The sequence below is a fragment of the Anneissia japonica genome, unplaced genomic scaffold (assembly GCF_011630105.1).
Source record: "Anneissia japonica isolate Jap-2015-1 unplaced genomic scaffold, ASM1163010v1 scaffold284795_len787576_cov167, whole genome shotgun sequence".
NCBI classification, from domain to species: domain Eukaryota; kingdom Metazoa; phylum Echinodermata; class Crinoidea; order Comatulida; family Comatulidae; genus Anneissia; species Anneissia japonica.
Genome location: NW_022685813.1, coordinates 300,000 through 321,460, shown reverse-complemented (window position 1 = coordinate 321,460; position 21,461 = coordinate 300,000). Strand labels below are relative to the sequence as shown.

At 32.7% G+C, this 21,461-nt stretch overlaps 1 protein-coding gene across 1 annotated transcript; it reads left to right on the top strand.

The window, feature by feature from the left end:
- Window positions 1-479: 479 nt before the first annotated feature.
- LOC117112951 (single-minded homolog 1-A-like) lies at window positions 480-20,675 on the top strand. Its single transcript, XM_033256177.1, is given in 9 exon segments — window positions 480-496; window positions 11,792-11,883; window positions 12,255-12,334; window positions 14,954-15,043; window positions 15,442-15,636; window positions 15,889-16,021; window positions 16,703-16,876; window positions 17,123-17,270; window positions 17,489-20,675. Coding segments are annotated over 9 exon segments (2,316 nt in total). The 3' UTR covers window positions 18,876-20,675.
- Window positions 20,676-21,461: the final 786 nt, after the last annotated feature.

The following is a 21,461-nucleotide window of genomic DNA, read 5'->3' as shown; positions in this document are numbered from 1 at the left end:
AAAACCTAATTGTAAGTTATAAATGTATAGCATGTATCAAATATATTGATATTATTTTTTTAAATATAAGGAATTGATATTATTTTTTTAATATAAGGAATTAAATTATAGTAAGTATCAATCATATAGATATATAATTCTTATTTTTATATGTTTTTATTAGAATGCATGTCATTATGAATAATTATATTTTAAAAAGGTAAAATATTAAAAACTAAAACATGTAAAGTTTAAAATTTCTATTAGATATATTTTTTAATTTCAGCTAGAGATAAAATGCAGTCCTAACATCGTTGACAAGACTTCCAACATAGTCGACACAATTTTTTAAATAAGAACCAGCAAAATTTTTTGGCGAATTTCAGGCTCAAAATATTCTTATTTTGTTTTTATGTTAAACATTTTTCAAACATAGAAAATTATTATTGTACAGTAGTATACACTGTACTAGAATTTAGGTAAAAGTGGCTCCGGGAAAAATGGTCACAAATGACAGGTAGGTAAACCTACTGTACTGTACTACATAGGGTATACATAACACATGGCCTAAGGTACAGCTATAATTTTGTGGCTTTTCTATTTTTTTTAAAAATAAAAATTTCATTTGACATTTTAACTCAACCTAAATTTGTTCATATGTTGTTCTTAATTTTTAAGAAATTTCCGCTTCAGTGTTCTTAAAAAATGTGTTCTCATAACAAAAAATGTGTAATCCCTTTTGAACTGTATTCCTAACCACAGATGTGTCTATATGCCTTACAATGTGTTGATCAACATCAGTTTTAATACAAAAAGCATATAGATATTAATAATTATATTTAACGAGGTACCGTAGAGTTGAGCATCTAACATACTTCTTTTCCTTAAATGGATGATCATAATAATAAACAAAAGTTACAAAATTACAAGGATGTTAACACTTGAGGTCGCTCTTCTGTTTTTCATTAATTTGTTGATTTTTGTCGCTCTCTTTAGCTGATTTGTTGTATTTCAAAAATAAGTATTTACAAAATTAATTAAGGATATCATTACCTACAAAACATAAATAATATACACATCTAGATGTGTATAAGAGACAGCTATTATGACTGGGATAGATTTCTATCAGCCTAAACACAAGGTATTTAAGTCTATCGTAGAATATTTTCAAAAAATATATAATAAACTTTTAAATAGTCTCACTACATATATAGGCCTAGATCAAACTTATTTATTGTAACCATAGTTATTTATTTATATAATGTATGTTAGCAAGATACCTTGTTTATTTTCGCTATGTATGTCAACCTACTATTATATTTTATCATAATCATCATATATAAAATGCCTATATTATCCTAATATTCAAGATTACATGTCCTTATTAAAATACAAAAATACAGTATATAATATGGAAATTCTTTGGTTGGATACACACATTGCCAAGTACATTACCTATTTTAATTATAGGCATTTTACTATTATTCGTTGTATTTTGCAGTTATCATCCTCCTCATCATCATTATCATTATTATATTTATTAATATAATTATTTACAGTCACATTTTATTTTCTATTAAAATGCAAACACCTTGACCTATCCATTATGCAATTGGCTAAGTGTGCCTGTAGTACCCACCCTTATATATAGACACGTCCACCACATATTAGACTGTACTTGAACAGGCGAGATCTCCATTCACATTTTTTTTTGTTCACAAGTTCAGTCTTAACACTTTGTGTCCCTTACGCGCAGTGTCCCCTCTGATGACTCAAAACCGAAGCTAAATGATATCATTAGTTAAGCCGATGTGTCCCTTTGTCTGTCAACGTAACGGATAGGTCCGATGGGTAATGTCGGTACGTGATGAGGCCTCGTCTTTGACAATCCAACAGTATTTCCTACCTCATCAAGATTGGTTAGTAACTATTCTTAATTGAATGCAATTAAGATGTCTATAAAACTATATAGGCCTAGAACTACAAAGAAATACTTTTTTTTTTATCAGTGTGAATCATATTGAATGAAACATGTTGTGGCAAATTCCAAAATTACCGACATCGAATTTCAGAATTAGTTGATATAATTAATCTATTTATAGAAGTTATACAGTATACCAACAGACAATATTAGACAATTTAAAATGTAAAGGTAGTCTCGTATCCATTACGGTCCTTGAACGTGAAAGAAATGAGCTGTTAGTCCACTGCATTAAGGCTCGGCATTTTGTGGTGGGGTGGCCTGTTCCATTCCACGCCACCTTTTTCTTCCCCAGCAGTGAACCACTGGATAATCATTTATACTCCTGGGTGGAGAGACAAAAGTAGATAAAGTGCCTAGTCAAAGAATACAGGCGAAATGCACAGCAAACGTTCGAACGGAAGAGAGACCGAAACGAACTGCTGCGGCAACCGCTCCCACATTTAAGCGAAATCCCACATTACGTTGAGGAATCTAACCCTAGAAGTATTTGCAACATAAAATTAATTACTGTATTACTGAGCTACTGAATGGTTCAACTCTTAAAAAATTTCAAAAATTATTAAATACTTATTGGTGAAAGCCGGTCATATGTTACTGTCATGAGTGTTTCTCGTTTTGAGCAATTTATTTATGTGGTTTTTCAATTGCTTTCTTCTAAAAATGCGTTAATTGATTTGCATTAATTAAAACAAATTCTGAATCATCTGAATAGTAACAACTAACGAAATCCAAAAATTAATTTCTCAAATGAAAATAATCTAGGCCTACTAAGAGTTGGTATCCATTGTAACATTTGTTTGAAGACCACTCGAGTTATGTTACCGGCAATTACTAACAGTTGAATAGACACGAAATCCACTTGGTTGCCCGTGTTCTGAATAAAATAACCTGGATTAGGTTTGTTGTGGGACGGAAGGACAATAAGCCTAAATCATCCTTGTAAACATTCCCAACAATCAAACTTTACAATCGGTTGTATCTCCAATGACAAGTTCTTGCGGTAATACACATTTGTTATGGCGATATTTATGTCAGTACAAACGAATATGAAAAGCAGATTTAATTATCTTTGCTGGTGCTTTAGTTTAAAATCATTCAACTGCTATCCGTTTCACACAATTTGAAAAAAAAATCCATGAAACTAAGATTTTCACTTCTAGCCCTCTTGTCGAAACAAGTGTGTAAATTCATTAAAACATGAAATTCATGATGTAATTTTATGTTTTCAAACCAGATATAATTTTAAAGGACTAAATTTTAAACAGAATTTGATGGCCTAGTTATGGTTACATATTATTGAATAATTTTCAATACAATGATTTTATTTTGTTTAAGACAAAAAATAGAAATAGGCCTAATATAAATGTTATTATCCGAATGCCTGCGAAACCGCGCATAGTTCTATTATATCTATTGAATGGGTTTATTTCAACATAAACAGTACAGACCCGTAGGCCAGACAGATTTGCGTAATGAAGAATCTACAGTATATACAACTATAAGTCTAAACGATGCATTTGTATCTCGTGATTGCACCTGTGCAAAATTGTTCCAGTTGAGGCCAGAAATTCCAACTGTGATCATCTTCCAACCGTCACCTGATTATAACTCCAAATAATGACCAACTGCGGGAGGTAGAGCAATAGTCTTGCCACATACACTCAACATATATATTCGGATAACGAAATAAGTCGAGCTCAACGCAAGGATTACACCAAAAATACACCGTATATTAAATAGTAGAATTTGAAACATTATCGTAATAAAGAGTGGCTGTACAGAAGCATCAAATACTTGAATAGGCCTACTATACTAGTTTATGTTTCATAACTAAGACCAACTACTATGCATAGTATAAGCTTAGTTTGATGTAATAAAAGTATAATAATGGTCTGAATATTAGGCCTATATATAAATGTTCCACGCCTGTACTTAGAATTAAATGTTGCCACAGATTTCACAACCTAGTTGATCTAATACCAGGCCTAGGCCTATTTTAAATTTCAGCAATTTATAACTTTAAGCGAATTGCATTTAAGTCAATTCCTCATTAACTTTAAGGCCACTTGTCGAGCCCTTTAAATGACCATTTTTACGTACGTATTCTTCGGAAAACAAATTTGGTTTATAATTTAGCAAGAAATATTTGGACAAGACGGAACGGTTAGTCGCTGTAAACCATTAGTGAACCTCTCGTTGAATTCACTGAAACGAGACGAACATGACTCTGTGGCCGAACTTCATATTTTCCTGTAAAATCCTTAAATTGAATTAAATTATACTGTTTTAGCAGTATACACGGTATTGCCTCGCCGGGCACGTTCAATGCTTGTAAATGAAGAGGAGTAAGAACTTAGGCAAACTTGGAGGTTGTTTAAAGATGAAACGAGGAGGAAACTTCTAAACGCATCAATCACCGACATATACCTAATGAAGCACGATTGTATCTTTAATTTATATCAAACAGAATTGGATATGTTTTAGATTCTAGCGTTTAATTACCTCAGTTATCAAAACAACATTATTACTCGGGAAGGAAGTTAATTTGACACAAAACGCCATGAAGCAGAGTACAAAGATAGTACCTTCTAGGAATATTGTTTTCGTAAATGTGTATTTCTCTCTTCATTTTCAACAAAAATGTTCAGTTAATGCTAGTGATTAAATACTAAAAATAACGTTTAAATTAAGCTTAACTCATTTCTTTGTTTATTCAAGTTTGTTATTGGTGGAGATGATCGAGTTCAGCAACACTATGCATACATATTATTGAAATAAAATTTTGCAACCTTCTCATTATTCCTTGCTAAATCCTACTTATTTGTCTCTGCCGAATTGCATGATCTATTATACGTTTCTGTAAGCTAAATTAATGAATTTCACAAGATACAAATTTTTAGAATATTCTATATGACAATTAAATGAGAACGCAATATCTGCTCCCGTATTTTGGATGGAATTATGTCCGATGTTCGTGACAAAACGCAAAGGAAGAGTCTGCATTGGAAATCTCTTAAGTGGTCGTTTCGGTTCAGCATGCATGTAACTGCCCAAAATGTTCATGTTTACGTCCACATCACATATTCCTAAATTGCCCAGGAGTAAAACAGCTAGTTGAATTACTCAAAGACACAATTGAGCACAATATACAAATTTGTGCTTTTCTTTCATATTATAATTTAAAGTTTGTTCACTCAAAAGAGTCGTAGCTACCCAGATAAAAAATCGATTAAATATTTTGCAGTAAACCGCTTGTGAGAATGGTGAAACTCTGTTTCAAAACATTTTTTCAAATATAAAAATGTAGTTATGAAATTATTTTATTAAATGATAAAGTCTGCTGCCATCTTTCAAAGTTCATACGCTCAAGATGTTCATAGTGTTATTTTTGACACTGTCTATCACGGGTCTTGTCAACCCCGAATCCCGCCTGGCAATTGTGTGCTTTGCCTGTGCACCCTGTCAGGTCAATCTAAGGTGGTGTTCAGTTGCAACAACATGGTGCGAAGTTCGGTTCAATGTCTGGATGACTCCGGCCAAGGATCCCGTTCGAGACAACCCTGGAGAAGATTCTGGGATTTTTTCGCTGACTTCCTCTGACACTTGCGCCCCTTGGCATAGCTAGGATAACATTTCAAAGGCTTTATGTTATTAAAAGGTCTGTGATGAAGCTGTTTGAATCATCCCAATAAGGAGAAATTCAAGCCCGATTCCAGCCTACTTTATTTAGTCCTAACTTTAAAAATCCTTAGGCCCGTTTACAAACTATGTAGGACGAGTTCATAAGTGAGTAATGAACAGAAGCAGTTGATATGAAAGAAAAAGATGATTCCACAGTTCAATTTTGTCGCCTAGTTTTTGACAATTTGATCGACAAAAGTATCAATTTCCTAACAGTAGAGATTGTAAAATTAATCTAATTGTAACACAAAAACGGTTATCGATCTCACAATCTTAAAAAATATGGTTGTGCTGTGTTTTCTTTCTTCTTGACCACTTGTCATGCGATTATTCACGCGGAGACACTGCCCCTCCAACTGTGTGATGTAATGTCAAACCGCAACAAATTAGTTATCTCAACTTGTCATGTATAACAAAATACAAGTAACTTTATATAGCCAGATTTATACACCAAATATGACAGCAAAAATACAAAAAATAGTAATTTTGTGAGTTGTTATAACTGGGTTATTATTTTCCAATGCCTAGTTTATGATCAACATAATGACCCAGTACTCTATTAGCAACCCATACTAGTTTTAACCCACTTTAAAAACTAAACAAAGAATAATGACCCAGAGTTTCTATCAGATGTTTTGCGGTATTCATACTTAGGCCTAGGTAAAACTTTGCCCAGGGTCAGTGTTCTTATATTTTTTGCCGATTTCAGGCTCAAATTTTCTCATTTTGTTCTTATTTTTACACTTTTCAAACATAGAAAATGATTATTACAGCAATATATTACTGCACTGCACTATAGAGGCCATTACATGTCACACCTACTGCAATAACAGATAAAAATAAGATTTGTTGGTTTTTCTATTTTGTTAAACAATGAAAACCTCATTTGACATTTTACCTCAGCCTCAATTTGTTCTTATTTTGTTTTTAATTTTAAACAGTTTCTGCCTCAGTGTTCTTATAAAAAAAAGTGTAGTTCATAAGTATATGATTGTTTTAGACTATACATACTTTGTAAATGCAAAAAAAAAAAAAATTTGTAAATGAAAAAAAAAAAAAAAAAAAAAAAACAGTGAAAAGAACGAACGAGTATCTACAGTGATCGCACCAATACAGCCAAAATACAAAATCCATATGGATCTTCTGTTGATATAAATGTTTATACAAGATGCTGATGGAAACTAGAGGTGGTCTTGAACCACATGATTATTTTTAAATAAAGCCAAGTTATATAGACTGAAAATCTGCGAAATTTCACTCCATTATATGATAAAATTCACTTTAAAAAAAAGAGCCTCTTGGAGTAGAATTCATTAGTTTGCATTGAAGTCGAAACATTAAAAACAAAAATATATTTAACACGGACCATAACGAACGAATAAACACATAAACAAATTTTTTTATTTTGTGTTATATTATTGTATTAATTGCATTGTTAAAAGTATCAGTTAGCATGAATCGTGTGTTTAAAAAATAAGCAAAGTTCCAGACAACTTAATATTTTAATATCCAAGAATTAACGACGTGGCAATACCACTTTCGTTTTCACACGTTTCATAGCTAAAAACATGTGAATCGATGTAACCATCTGCTCAAAGTGTTATGAAACATTGTTCGTTTGTGGATGTTTCAACAAATATGTCAACACATTCGCTGTCTCTTATACACATCTTATGTGTGTATGTATACATAAAGTAAATAATATACATTATATAGGCCTATATGTATACATATATACATTTTATTTCTTGTAGGCCTATATATAAACATTTATATACATACAGTGTATGTATATATCACAATTTAAATTGTCTTGAAATTTAGATAATATTTGCACTCAGATGCACTTTCACCTGAAGGAGGGGTCAACAATCAGTTGATATCTCAAGACCTTCTGTAGGGTAATGACCCTGATAAGATAATTTGTGCCGTCGACTAAAAGACACGAAATATTTCCATCGGATCGCATACATATTAGTTATATGAATTAGCTTTATTTTATCTTTTTACCTATTTTGTTATCTTAGGCAATGAACGATAAGTATTGCTGTGAATGAAAAACCGACTGTTGTGTTAATTGCTCAGGAATTCATCGTTTACAAGTAGGCCTATATTTTGGTTCTATTCCTATCTGAGTTCACTCAGACGACTAGCTTAGAAATGTTGGTGAGAAATAGTATTTATCGTCCCGCGATAAAAAAAAAATGAATAAAACAGACGAAGTTAGACCTATACAATAGAATATCTGGAAAACCATTACGGTAACATTACGTCAACTCTAGCTGTGGTGAACTTTATAGGCCTATAACTATAAAAGTAATTCATTATTTGTTTACGACTAATGTAGTTAAAACATCGCGTCTCTGTACCACAAAGCCCCACATAGCTAAAGTCTGCGTAATAGTTCGAAACATTTTCGTACTAAATATAGTGAGTATTTGGGATGATTATGTGTCAATTATGCACAATATGTAATGTCTAGATTCTCAGGGAAAAAATAGTCAAGGTTGACCACGAAAAAGGTAAATATTTTATTCCTCAGTGGAATTATAACGAAAAAAAAAATACTTTCAAACAAGTCTAACCTAATTTATAAAGTTTGAAAAACTTTGTAATGTGTCTCATATCGATATGTGCAGATACAATTCTGAATTTAGGAGGCTAAATCTTAGGAATACTTTGAAGAATTTGGTGTAGACAATTTGGCACATGTCTTTATCCTAACACTGGGTTCTTATCTCGACTACATCTAGTGAACATCATCATGATGTGTGGTCTGTTAGCTGTTAATACATCTAAAGATGTAAATCAAGAAAATAACATCTAATAAAATTGTCTCATTAATTTACATTTACAACAAATTATTCACGACAACAATGATCGTGTTTATGTGAATAGCATTCTTAGTCTATGTTGGTTTATGTTACTAATCGAACAGATAGATACAAAAGGTAAGGACATGTAGACCTATTGGACGTTAAGTACCAAAAACGAATAAATAAGCCTGAATACTTATTTTTTTTATAGAAACATCATATTCGATATCATTGCAAAGAACTCTAATGTTGCAAAAAAATTCAAGCTAGTATTTAAATGATGTTAAGTTTGCGACAAAAATTTCATTCACGCCCTATACTAAAAAAAAAATCCCCAGCAATGTATAGAAAGTTCGCTATAGTAAAATCAGTTTCATTTGAGATTGATGTAATTAATTATCATCTTTCAAATCTTCCACTTTTCTATCGTGTTAAATAATAGGCCTAACTAGTAAAATTCTTTTTTGTGCGCTGCTGGAATATTCTTCTATAGATAATGAGTTAGTTAGTTGTTGGTCTTAAGTGAAGTACACCAGAAAGATATTAAGATAAGTAGTTTGAGACAAAAGATGTCCAATTATATTTGCATATATCCATGGAATATGTTAGGCTACCATTGTCAGCTTGCTGTTCCTTTGTGTCGATTTTGGCATATACTCTCAATGATATTTGCATTCCTCAATTGATTTTTTTTCTGGACATTTGCTGTATTTCTGAGTAACACCGATCGAAGCTAAGTCCAAAACCACAATGCCTGTTGTCATTTCTCTTTTGATTGTCCTTTTCGTAAACCAACATTGGCCTTTAATAATGCAATTTCACTCGCTGTATTAGCGGATCTATTGGCAAACATGAAATGAACGATAAAAGAGTGAATATTGGTCTAGGCTGTTCCAATACTGCTTGAGTAAACGAAGACGCGCAAGCGATAGGTCTGATACTTGCCGAAATTCGCAGCACAACATCCAGTACAATAAAAAAAAAATTCGTCATGACAGTGGTCAGTGCGCTAAAAACCTAACCTATTAACGTCAGCGTGGGCTTTTAAATCGTGAACAATATTGGCAATTATTAAACGGTTGAGTGAGATGGTGAGACAGCAATCCGTTGATTGCTCCACTTGCATCTAACAAAATACCCCTATGACCTATTACTTAATAAATGTTATAGCTTCGTATCCTATACTTAGAGCTGACCTTTAAAGTTATTTTTATTAATTATTTACTTTATAATTTGTTCTTTGAACACAATGTTGCTAGTAACTGTAAATGTAACGCATTCATGCAGAGAAATTGTATTATTTTAACAATTAAAATCTTAGTGTTATTATGAAGACGTAATTTCTTCGTAGAAGTTGTCTTTTCAATCTTCAATATCCATCATTCCAAATTATAATGATTAATATTTTTTTATTGTATTACTTCGATTAATCTTAGCGAGTACTTTAAACCACCAACTGTTACTTTCATTTCATTTCATTTCCAAACATTTATCACCTTTTACAATAAAATTATTCCAGACGAAATAAACTCATATTAGATCTTTGAAATTAAATTTTAAAGCGATAATATTTTAAATGCAAAGCATTTGTTTCGTTACTATGGAACTTGGACGGCTCCAAGCTGTAGTGGGCGTGAAGATTTACTTTTATTCGCGGCTTAACACGATCGGCGGCTCAACGGCTCAACTTATTCGCTGCGTGATTTTCTAAAGAAATTCTCGGTTTGTGCCAAGTTTTGCAAATATTAAAAATAATTCCAACTTCTCCATTTGAATATTTAACAATGCGTAATCATTGTTCATCATAATGCATGTGTTCTACGGTATGAAATGGCATTCACATGGTAGGCCTATAATTGTTCAACTGAAAACAAAAACTACTTTACTCCTACAGTATAATGTCAACCTATATATCTGTGTGTGTATAATATAAGGCAATAATGTAAAAGGCCTATGTAAGCCTATATATATATTTTTATTATTTATTTATATTTATATAATATTAAGATTTATTCGGGTTCTCGCGCTTGTAATTTGTTGTTGACGTTGAAATTCCTCAACACTGTAAATGCTGGAGGAGCAAATGCATGTTACACTATATGCCGAAATGTAACTATGTTACACTATATGCCGATAAAAAACTTGAGTCACCCGGACGTTGGGGTCGAAAATATACACGCATAATATGCTAAGATGAATAACCACATAATTAATAATGTGAATTTCAATAATTCAGTGTATCCTTAAAATTTAAACGAACATTGTTTATTGAATATACAATCACTTTACAGATCCCTATTCATAGTTGTCATAATGATTGATTAGACGGCTATGTTGAAATTGCTAAATTGACTTGCCGGCGAGTGTAACAGCAATGATGACATACCGATAATGTAAATAATATGCATCTCTACATCTAGTTTAGTAGCATTTTTTTTTTTTTTTTTTTTTTTTTAACACCAAGAATGGTTTGGTTTTTTTTAACACCAAGAATGATAACACTGTATCTGCTACTGTATCATTAAACAACGAAAGCCTTATACAAAAATAACGAATAATATCTGAATTACGTTTTCTCTGCGATGATAATAATGAATCTGTAATTTTAAAATGCTGATGTAGATCAAACGTCGAAGGATAATGATTACTGTTTTTCCCAATATGTATATAGGCCTATACATAAAATCAGTTCATTTCGACTGTTTGGTATCCTATGTAATATATATGCCTAATATTATAGGCCGACATGTATAGGCCTGTATTGTGCGTATAATTCATTTAATTGAATTTAACAATTATACCGTTTATATTAATTTTTACTTGTATATCTAAATTTTACATGAAAATAGGCCTGGAAATAAAAACCACGACCGTCATTAAAATTGAACTTTAAAATACATTGCCTAACACAATTACATCGACCATTGAATTGGTTGGTAGAAAACAGAGGTATTTATAAATTACGAAATAGCACGTTCGCCTGAAGTAGGGCTTAAACTAGCAGAGAGAAATTCAAAAAGTTACCTGAAATACTCAACCAAAGATTTTATGTTATTAATGATATTTCGTCATAAAGACCATAGTGAAATGGACATTACGTCTAAGTTTTATTTATAGTCGTTGACGAAGTGTAGCTCGCTAAAGCCTCTGCGTGTCCCAGACCTAATGCTTTGATTGACAACCAGCAGAATAGCCTTCGAAAAGGCTTAAATGAGATTGTTGACACTTAATGAAATCGTTTTAATTACTTAAATTCATCAGCGTGTCTTCTTAATTACTCAATAACGTTCACAATTGGTGATTATTCACTGATTTAAATCTATAATAAAAGAGAGCAAAGACTCAGAACGTGTGCTGAGAAGCCTCGCAACTGCCAATGGCGGCACCAAATCAAGATTCGATTGATCTTAAAGAATTCACCTGGTCAGTTTTATTACCATACTTCGGAAGCTGTTTTTCTTAAAACTTTACATGAAGTCAAATATGAGCATACTTTGAAATTGAAAAAAAGTATTGCGTATTGTCATGTTATCATTATCATCATCTGATTAATGGACGTTTGTCACTCAATTGTCACCAAATTAGACCACCTAAGTGACCGGAAACTATCTTAACTCCCTAAGATTTTAACAGATATTCACTTTCCGATTTTTTAAGCATGAAGGAAATAGATACTCGATGACATGAAGTCAGAATATCTGTAAATTTGCAATCACATTAGAGATGAATAACCATTCGGATTAATGTGTATTTTGTTTCTGACCATTTTTTTTTTCTTTGTTAAATGTTCTCAGGTTTGGGTGATTCATGGGGATGTCGTGCTCCTTCATCTCTCGATAAGGTCGCCAAGGAACTTGGATCTCATCTGCTACAGGTTAGTGTAGACTAAAGAGGATTCGGCCTAACCACTACAACCCTCCCCTGGGGGCCACCTAGCAAGCAAAAAGTACTTGTCCTAAATAATGAAATCCAATGACTGAGTAACGCATAGGCCTGATTGATAAAAAAAAAAAAAAAAAAAAAAAAAAAAACACGAATACAGTCCCCCCCCCCCAATTCGAGACCACCTTTGGGACCTGAAAATATGGGGTGGTCTCGCGGTTGGTCTATATTACAGGGCTAAGTTTGTGTTAACAGGTTGAAGATTATTATTTGGGTCTTTGGAGACGTGGTTTCGAATTAGAGGGGTCCCTAATTGGAGGGTGCACTGTAGGCCTACATGAATATGCAACATCGTATGTTATAAGTCGGCCCTAACGAAACTATAAAAAGGTATCTCAGTTATTTGAGTTTTTTTTTAATAGTGTTGTTTTGTGGCGCATTTATTTTGTACTTTTTTATGTTGATTTATACTGAACGGAAAGTTGTCAGTCGCCCGCATTGTGGGAAAATTTTGTGTTTATGGTGGAAAATATGAAAGATTTAGGCTAGTAATACTATATATGAATAATAAAAAGCAGTACATTATCCATGTTTCACAAGACATTAAGATTTTTATGATTGATAGTAGATGGCTAGACAGATATTATGGATAGATAAAGACATATAAACGTAGTCGTTGAACATGTTTCACGACTTTAAGAGTACATTCGCATTCTACGTCTTGGAGACACTGACTGGATCTAGAGGGAAAAACGCGCCAAGAGAAAAAGACTGTACCGCGTTTCCCCTCACTCAACCGTAAACGGCACGTCGAGGTATGAAAATAGACACAGTGTAGATTTTCTTTGACAAGCTTTCCAAGGCCTGGTTTAATACAGGAAGTTTTGTTCATACCAACAGTTGTATTAAAATGTTATCTGCCTGTAATAGGTCTTTAAACTAGTAAGGTTTCCGTGATCAGTTTGAAATTGTCACGTATTTAGTTGAGAATATTCTGGGTCAGAAAAGTGCCAAATCATTGCCTAGTAGGCTATGAACGAACGCTAAACAATAACACAGAATATTATAGTCAAATATTTGCCAGCGGTATTATTATGACGCTTATCATAGAACGTAATTTCTATATTAACGATATCTAATATGTGGTTGTTTAAAAAACTTCGAATTGGAATTCGTTGATATAGGCCTAGGCCTACGTACATTTATTAACATTACCCACTATGACGTTATCACATGAAGGGTGCAATCGCTCTGATTCTATTCGTCTCGTATAATAATTTTTAGTATATAAGTTTTTATTAGCTTTTAATCGTAAAATATTTTTCTAAATATAGGTACGATGCACATAATGCACCATTCGATATTTTGCACATAGAACCTTAAATTCGTTGGTATGGTCACGAATTTTCAATAAAAAATCTTTAAATCGGCAAAATCTAAAAAGGTTTGATTTGTTTCATTAAATTAGCAATTTTAAGATTTAAATTAATGTTATTATTCGAACACAGTTTTATTAATTAGTTGATTAGTGTTTGTATTCCCTTTAAATGTTTTAGTAAAAATGAACCTTTATTTGGTCTATTACTCTCTTAATGTGAAAGAGGGAATTTTCACTCGAGAAGAGTGCCTACAGGGACCACTCCAATTTCACTCTTTCTAAAGTGAAAATTCACTCTTAAATGAGTGAATATTATTCTTAAAATAGTGGAAAATTACTAAAATTCACTCTGAATATTATTATTACTTATTCCAACAATAACATGAAGCGCCACTGATAATTACTTCGGTTTTTTAAATGGCGCTATATAAGTTCTTACTTTATTATTATTATTATTGAATAGAGTAAAATCTCACTCTTTTTATTTCATTTTTCACTCGTTTGCCTTTAGAGAGTAGTTCTAGCTCTGCATTAACTTGCTATAAATACCTTTAAAAACATTATTTTATTTTATTTTATTTACTTATTTTTTTTTTCTTTTTTCCCCGAGTTGAAATGCATTTCCTAATATGACTGCAACTTTGTATTATTATAATACGGTACTGTAAGACTACCGTACCACATAGGCCTACATGCCATGCTGATAAGTTTTACTTTGTATAGCCTATACATTTTTAGTTTAATTTACTTCTAGTTTAAGATTATTTTTCTTATATTTGGATGCACCGTTGGGTATTGTCCAACGTGTGCCACTGTTACGAAAGTGATATCCATTAAATTGAAATTGAAATAAAATTCATTTTTTTTATTTTTGTATTTCCATTTTTTTTTAATCACTGCCAAAAACAGAAAAAAAAAGGAAAGAAATTCAAAAGTTGGCAAATTTTACAGTATTTTCGCCAAGCAATATTATTTTTGAATTATGAATGTGGATTAGTATTAACATAGTCATTAATATTTCAGTTATTATTTAAGTGATGCTTATTAACATTTTTAGTTCCGGTATTATCTTTACTTTTTGAAAATTTTATTTATCATTAGATAGATAAGGTCAAATAGAGTAAAACAATTATACAACGTACAATATAAAAAATGATCATTATAGGAATTACAATTGGGTTGAGTTTTTTTCTCCTTATTGTCGATAAATATGATGTGTATTTTTATTTGCAGACACTTGACGGGTTTATTTTTGTGGTCGCTCCTGATGGAAAGATGATTTACATATCTGAAACGGCATCCGTTCATCTTGGATTGTCTCAGGTAATGATATTATTTCGATATTTCAAAGTAGCCTCTTTCACGACTGGAGTCACAGAGATTTTGGTACACGTGAATTCGCCCCACACCCACCACCTTAAAAAATGAACCTAAATCTATAGTGAATTCGGTCCCAATTGCTAAATTCAGGAAAGACAACGGCCTCTCTCTTAAATCAGCTTGAAAACGGCCAAACTATGAACTTTTCAAAGAGGACAAATTCAATAGGGAATCAAAATCTCTTCGTCACCGGCAGTTTACACACCTGCCTACTTAACAAACGCTTATATAACTCGCAGATCAATTAGAAAATGCCATGTTTTTGTTAAACTTGTTTTTGTTTTTATTATCGTTATTTATTATCTTCCTCATCATAAAGATATTATCATTTTTTCTACCAGGTGGAGTTAACTGGAAACAGTATTTATGAATATATTCATCCGGCTGATCATGATGAAATGACCGCGCTTTTGACGGTACAACAGCCCTACCATGCCCACGTACTCTCTGATTTCGAAATCGAACGAACTTTCTTTCTCAGAATGAAATGTGTTTTAGCTAAGCGAAACGCGGGTCTGACGTCAGCTGGGTATAAGGTAACCTTTCTTTAAAATCCCTTATATATTTTAACCATTTTAAGATCTATAAAAATAATTTAAATTTAATGGTTTTTTAAAGTAGAATATTAATTGAATGTGCAATATGCTATAAGTCGTTTCTAAATTGTTATTAGCAGACGCGGATTCAAGAGGATCCAGTCATACTTTACACAGAGCTCTGACTTTACACTGTACACAACGCCCTCTAGAATAGATAAAAATGTGTAATGTTCTTCATTACTTTTTAAGGTTATCCATTGCTTTGGTTATCTGAAAATAAAGCAATATACCATGGATATGGCGCCATTTGACGGTTGTTATCAAAATGTGGGTCTGATAGCCGTTGGACACTCTTTACCGTCAAGCTCGATTTTCGATTAAATATAATGACAATCAAAAGATCACGAAAAACCTAAGCTGGCCCTCAAAGTGCGGAAGAACAGCACACTGACTCTTCCCTAACGGCACTTGGTCTCGCACCCACTTCACTTGCTTGCTTCACTTTCATTGGTCTTCTTTATTGGCGCATAGAGACTGCTGTATTATGCGCCTTATAAATCAAATGATTGATTGATTGATTGATTGATTGATTGAAAGAACAACACTGTTCTTCAAGTGAGTCACAGATAAAGCAGAATCAGTTTTTAATAATTTATAGATGTTAAAAGTACGAAAATAATTAAATTTGCTGCTAAAAAATGTAAGATATGTCAGAAATATTCAATTTGTTTAATTTTCAATTCAAACGTGATTTATACAAATATATATATATATATATATATATATATATATATATATATATAGCCCTATATACACACTAATAAATCAATCAATCAATATTCCAATATCTATTATTATTACACATTTTATCTATCAATCCATATAGGGCCACCTATCAATCATTCAATGAACCAAAATTAATCAATCACCCCGCCAAAATTAACGAACAAATTAATTCATCCATAAATCAATCATTCTATAAATCATTAAACCGATTAATCAATCAAATAATCATTCATCAATCAATATATCTATGACATTTATTATTATTATTATTATTATCAATTAATTAATAATTCATCAATATGTCTCAATCAATCATATTACAAATCGATTCTTTCAACTTATAGGGTTGCCGCATTAACTGGGTACGAGCCTCAGGATCTTATAGAAAAAACACTTTACCATTATGTACACGCCCTCGATGTTCTCCACTTGAGATATGCACATCATATACGTGAGTACAGGATTCTCTGCAGATGATGATAATTGATGACGACGACGATGATGATGATGATGATGATGATGATGATGATGGTGATGATGATGATGATGATAATGATGAAGGTGATGATTATGACGGTGGTAGGTGGTTGTGATGGTAATAATAGTGGTGATAATTTTGTTGATGGTAATGATGATGATGATGGTGACGATGATAATTATATTAACTGGTTTTTTTTTAAACATCACTTTTTTTTAGTATTACTTAAAGGCCAAGTTACAACGCGGTACTATCGTTTCTTGTGTAAACAAGGAGGATGGGTTTGGATCCAGAGTGCTGCCACCATCGTTCATAATAGCAGATCATCAAGGCCTCATTGCATAGTTAGCGTCAACACAGTTCTCTCGTAAGTTTTAAAACATTAGGCCTATATTCAAAGTTTAATTTAAGTGTTCTGCATAAACAGAATACACAACATTGTTTAAAAATACTATTCATTATAATGAATTAAAGTAATATGTTACATAGTTTACATAATTAAAAAAAAAATTATTGTATTTAATGTTTATTTTGATTAATATCAACTACTCCATCATCGTGTTTATTTTCTTTTTTTCGATTCAGAAGTACGGAAGAAAAAGCTAAAGCATTTCACCTTGATCAACTGGAGGCCCAAACAGAAGCAGCTTATCCTGAGACCAGCGAAAAATCACGAGCTGGAAAGTTACGGCAAAATCGTTCAAAACTTCGATCTAAATCCTCCCCTTATTCTGTTGCAACACAGCCATTTGTTTATGCTGAAGCTCTTAGTAGTGAATATGCGCAAGATCGTTTGTATGGACATTACGCAGCCTGTGAGGGTGCTTTCCAAGTTCCCCCTTACGTAGCAGCTCAATACAGTGATAGCTATACGGCGGTCTACCCTGGTACTCTTGCCAGTTATCAAGCGAACTTGTATTCTGATGGTGCATATGCATACGCGGGATCATACCCGTACGCGAGTACAGGTGCGTTCGCGCATTATGCAAACGAGAGATCACATCTTACCGCGTACACAGCAGACGATAGATATTATACAAGTGATCTCTATAATCACTCTCACTGGAGTCGTGACTCGCACTCGAGCCATGATCGGTACTCTGCTAAAGCTAGTCAATCACATACACTTGCACAAACTTCTGATCAATCAGGAAGTAGGACTTCTCATACGTCAGCTGCTTCTTCACCAAGAGGTTACAGCCATCCTCACTCAACGAAAGAAGCAACAAGTAGAAATGTCAATAGTGTATCTACTCTTTCTGAAAATACTCGGCAACAAAGCCAATCGCATACGTATCAAGTGCCAAACGGCACAAGTACTGCTGCACAGGTATCACCTCAAAGACTTCAAAATGGCGTTATAACGAACACAAATACCAAATTTGAAACACTTGTGAAAGCTACGCAACAGCTTTCCACTGGAGATGAGAGGAGAACCTGTCAGAAAAGTTCACCTCCACCTCGATCCGGTCAAGTTGTGCCGGACACGCCACGTCCAAACACCTCATCTCCAGCTCAAAACTCGTATTATCCGTCAGCAAAAACTGCCTCTTCCAATCTGGTAGAAACTCCGAGTCTAAATCGAAGACATTCATCAGGATCCTACGACAGTGCAACAGGTCAAAATTCTCCGTATGCTATAAATTCCTCTAGCAAGGAAAGGAGCCAAACCACAAATTCAAACAACACACAATATAGTCGCAGTCAAGTGTCGCATGAATCATTAAGACCTTCGCAGAGAACCGATATCAGTATTTATCCTACACCCACCTCCTCTTATGTAACATCCTACAGTCCATACAACGGGACATCACCCGATTGTGCTGTCGTAGGACAGACGGTGACAGCGGAAAACGAAACGTCCAGTCGCTACTTGAACAATAACGGTGCAATATATAACAAACGAATTGGATGGTACGGTAGTAATACATGCCAATCAAGAGAGTCTATGGTGAATGGTTATGTGTATTGAGCACAGACATCATTCGTATTAAAAGTCTCTATAGTTTTCAATTTACAGGCCTCTACAAGACTATTACCTTCCAAGGAGGTCTATCCATTGTCAATACGATTTGGACTAATGGCGTTACATTGTGTCATCCAGAAAAAATAGAACGTTATTACAAAATTCCAACATTGTGAACGTTGTGGTTAAGTTATATCAGAAAATAACGTTAAGAAAACGTTGCAGCTGCATTTGCTACGTTTATTCATGGTTCTACAAAAAATGGTCTGTACACCAACCTGCAATGCTACCGTACTATAACGCAAAATTGTTAGCTGGGATGGTGGTCTGAAAGAACATATTTCAAATTTACGGGTTGTACTTGCATTGTACCACAATGTCAACTTTTAAAGTAGGAATAAATTAATGGAAAGTTATTTTTCGGATCGAAATTCGATGAATTTTAACAATCCAGTTACCTTGAACAACTCTGTATATTTACGTTAGATAATGTTTACACGCTGAAACCTGTGTTAATAAAGACATTTAATAGTACAAATTAATCTTGTTTATAGTTTACAGTTACGATTTCAACATTTATTGAACAATGACAACTTGGATTGGTCAGATTTAATGTACCTAGCCGGAAAGAGTTAAGATTTCTTTAAATTGGTTATCCATACATATTTTATGTACTAAACTTTCAGTAATAATCAACAAAATACTTTCCTTTAAGAGATCAGCTCTCCAAAACGATGTCAATTTCTGATAATTTATTCGCCTTAAGTAAAGGGAAAATATCCATTTCCTTTAAACATATGCCTAATTATCGTTTGATTCCATGCCTTCCTGCCATACGTAAATTTCTCAATGTTGTTTAACACTCCTACTTCTTCGTTTTAAGTTATATAAATTAGATTATGTAATCACTTGCCACATTGAAATTGAATGACTATAACATTGATTTAAAAGTACTACTCAAGAAAAGGGTTAACCAATGCAATACCTTTAACATTAACGTCATTTAATATTATCGAAGATAAGATTCTGTTTCTCAGAAAGCCACCAGAACACCTTGCAATTATTCAAGTATTAAAAGGTCGTCAAGCTGCTACTAATATTTAAATATAACCTAAATAAAATTAACAAACTTAAGATTTTGGACTTTCCCAATTGTCGCGACTGTGTATGCAGCTCTAGCACTAGAACACCTTGTAATAAGCCAGGTAGGCCTATTAAGAAGTCGTCAAGTCACTACTTATACTTAAATATAACTTAAATAAAATAAAATAAACAAATTTAAAGACAGAAAAACAACTTCAATTTAGCATACATTTCATAGTGGAGGCTTATCACCTTCAATCGAAGATGATGCAAACCTGAATAATCTTAAATTTTCAAATTTTGACGATAAAATAACGACGTATTGTAGTTAGAGTAGCGTTAAATATAACTTTTATGTTGAGAAATACTTTGACAAAATAACCAAACGAAAGCGAATTGAACTTTAACAATCCTAAACCCGATTTTTTTGCCGTCATTGCCGAGCAACAAATTTACAATAATAATTCAACAATTGGTATATTGGATTCTGAACATCATGGCTCAACGATAGGTTTTTGTTTCAGTGGTTTTATGCCAAATGGAGTGTGTATTTATGAGCCAAGCTCATTCTTCGTTGTATTATATCTCGCATAATTTAGATTTGTGACTGTTTATCTTTGTATTAATTTGTTGTTAATGTGGTTCATACGTTAATAAAATGGTTGCATGTCATTGTTCATACTTAACTGAAATAGAAATAGAATAAAGTCTGATAAAATATAATACCTCACTGTATTTTCTGTTGTATCACCTTCAGTCAACCCACCTACTCCAGAAAAACTTCTTCAAAACCTGTTGTAATATATGGAAGTTAGAAAGTGTAAACCTACAATGAAAATCAATGCAAACGTTATAAAAGAATATTTTAAAAAATACTAATACATATGTACATGTGTTTATCCCACTGGATCATATCAAAACAAAGCGCCAATAATAATAATAATAATAATAATAATAATAATAATAATAATAATAATAATAATAATAATAATAGTAATAATAAAAGAAACATATTACTGCGTTATCCAAAAACATAACAACTTCATTGCAGCAACTTTACCAAACTGAGCACGACTGAATAAGATGTGATTTTAACAGTAAGCTATTGATGTTGACTTCACTATTGAAACAATGTATGATTCATAGAGCTTGTCATTGGCTTTACAAATATAATTATTTCTATTTACATTTCAATCATATCTCGGGGACTTACTAAACACCTGAGTACTATCATTAATAACAGATTGGAATGGTTTAATCAACAGGATTTGAAATTGATGATGCATAAAGGTATTATTAGAGGTTAGGGTTTGACAACTCAATCAACTACTACGTTGGCCTATAAGCTATAGGCTTATAGATTTCCTTCAACTTGTAATGGGCTTGATGTGATCCCACTGGGACAGAGTCTTAATTACACGAAAAGTCACCAATTGTCTGGTAATACCCGCAGGAATGCTAATGATCTACATACACATTTAGCAACTTCTATTCAAAAATGAAAAAAAT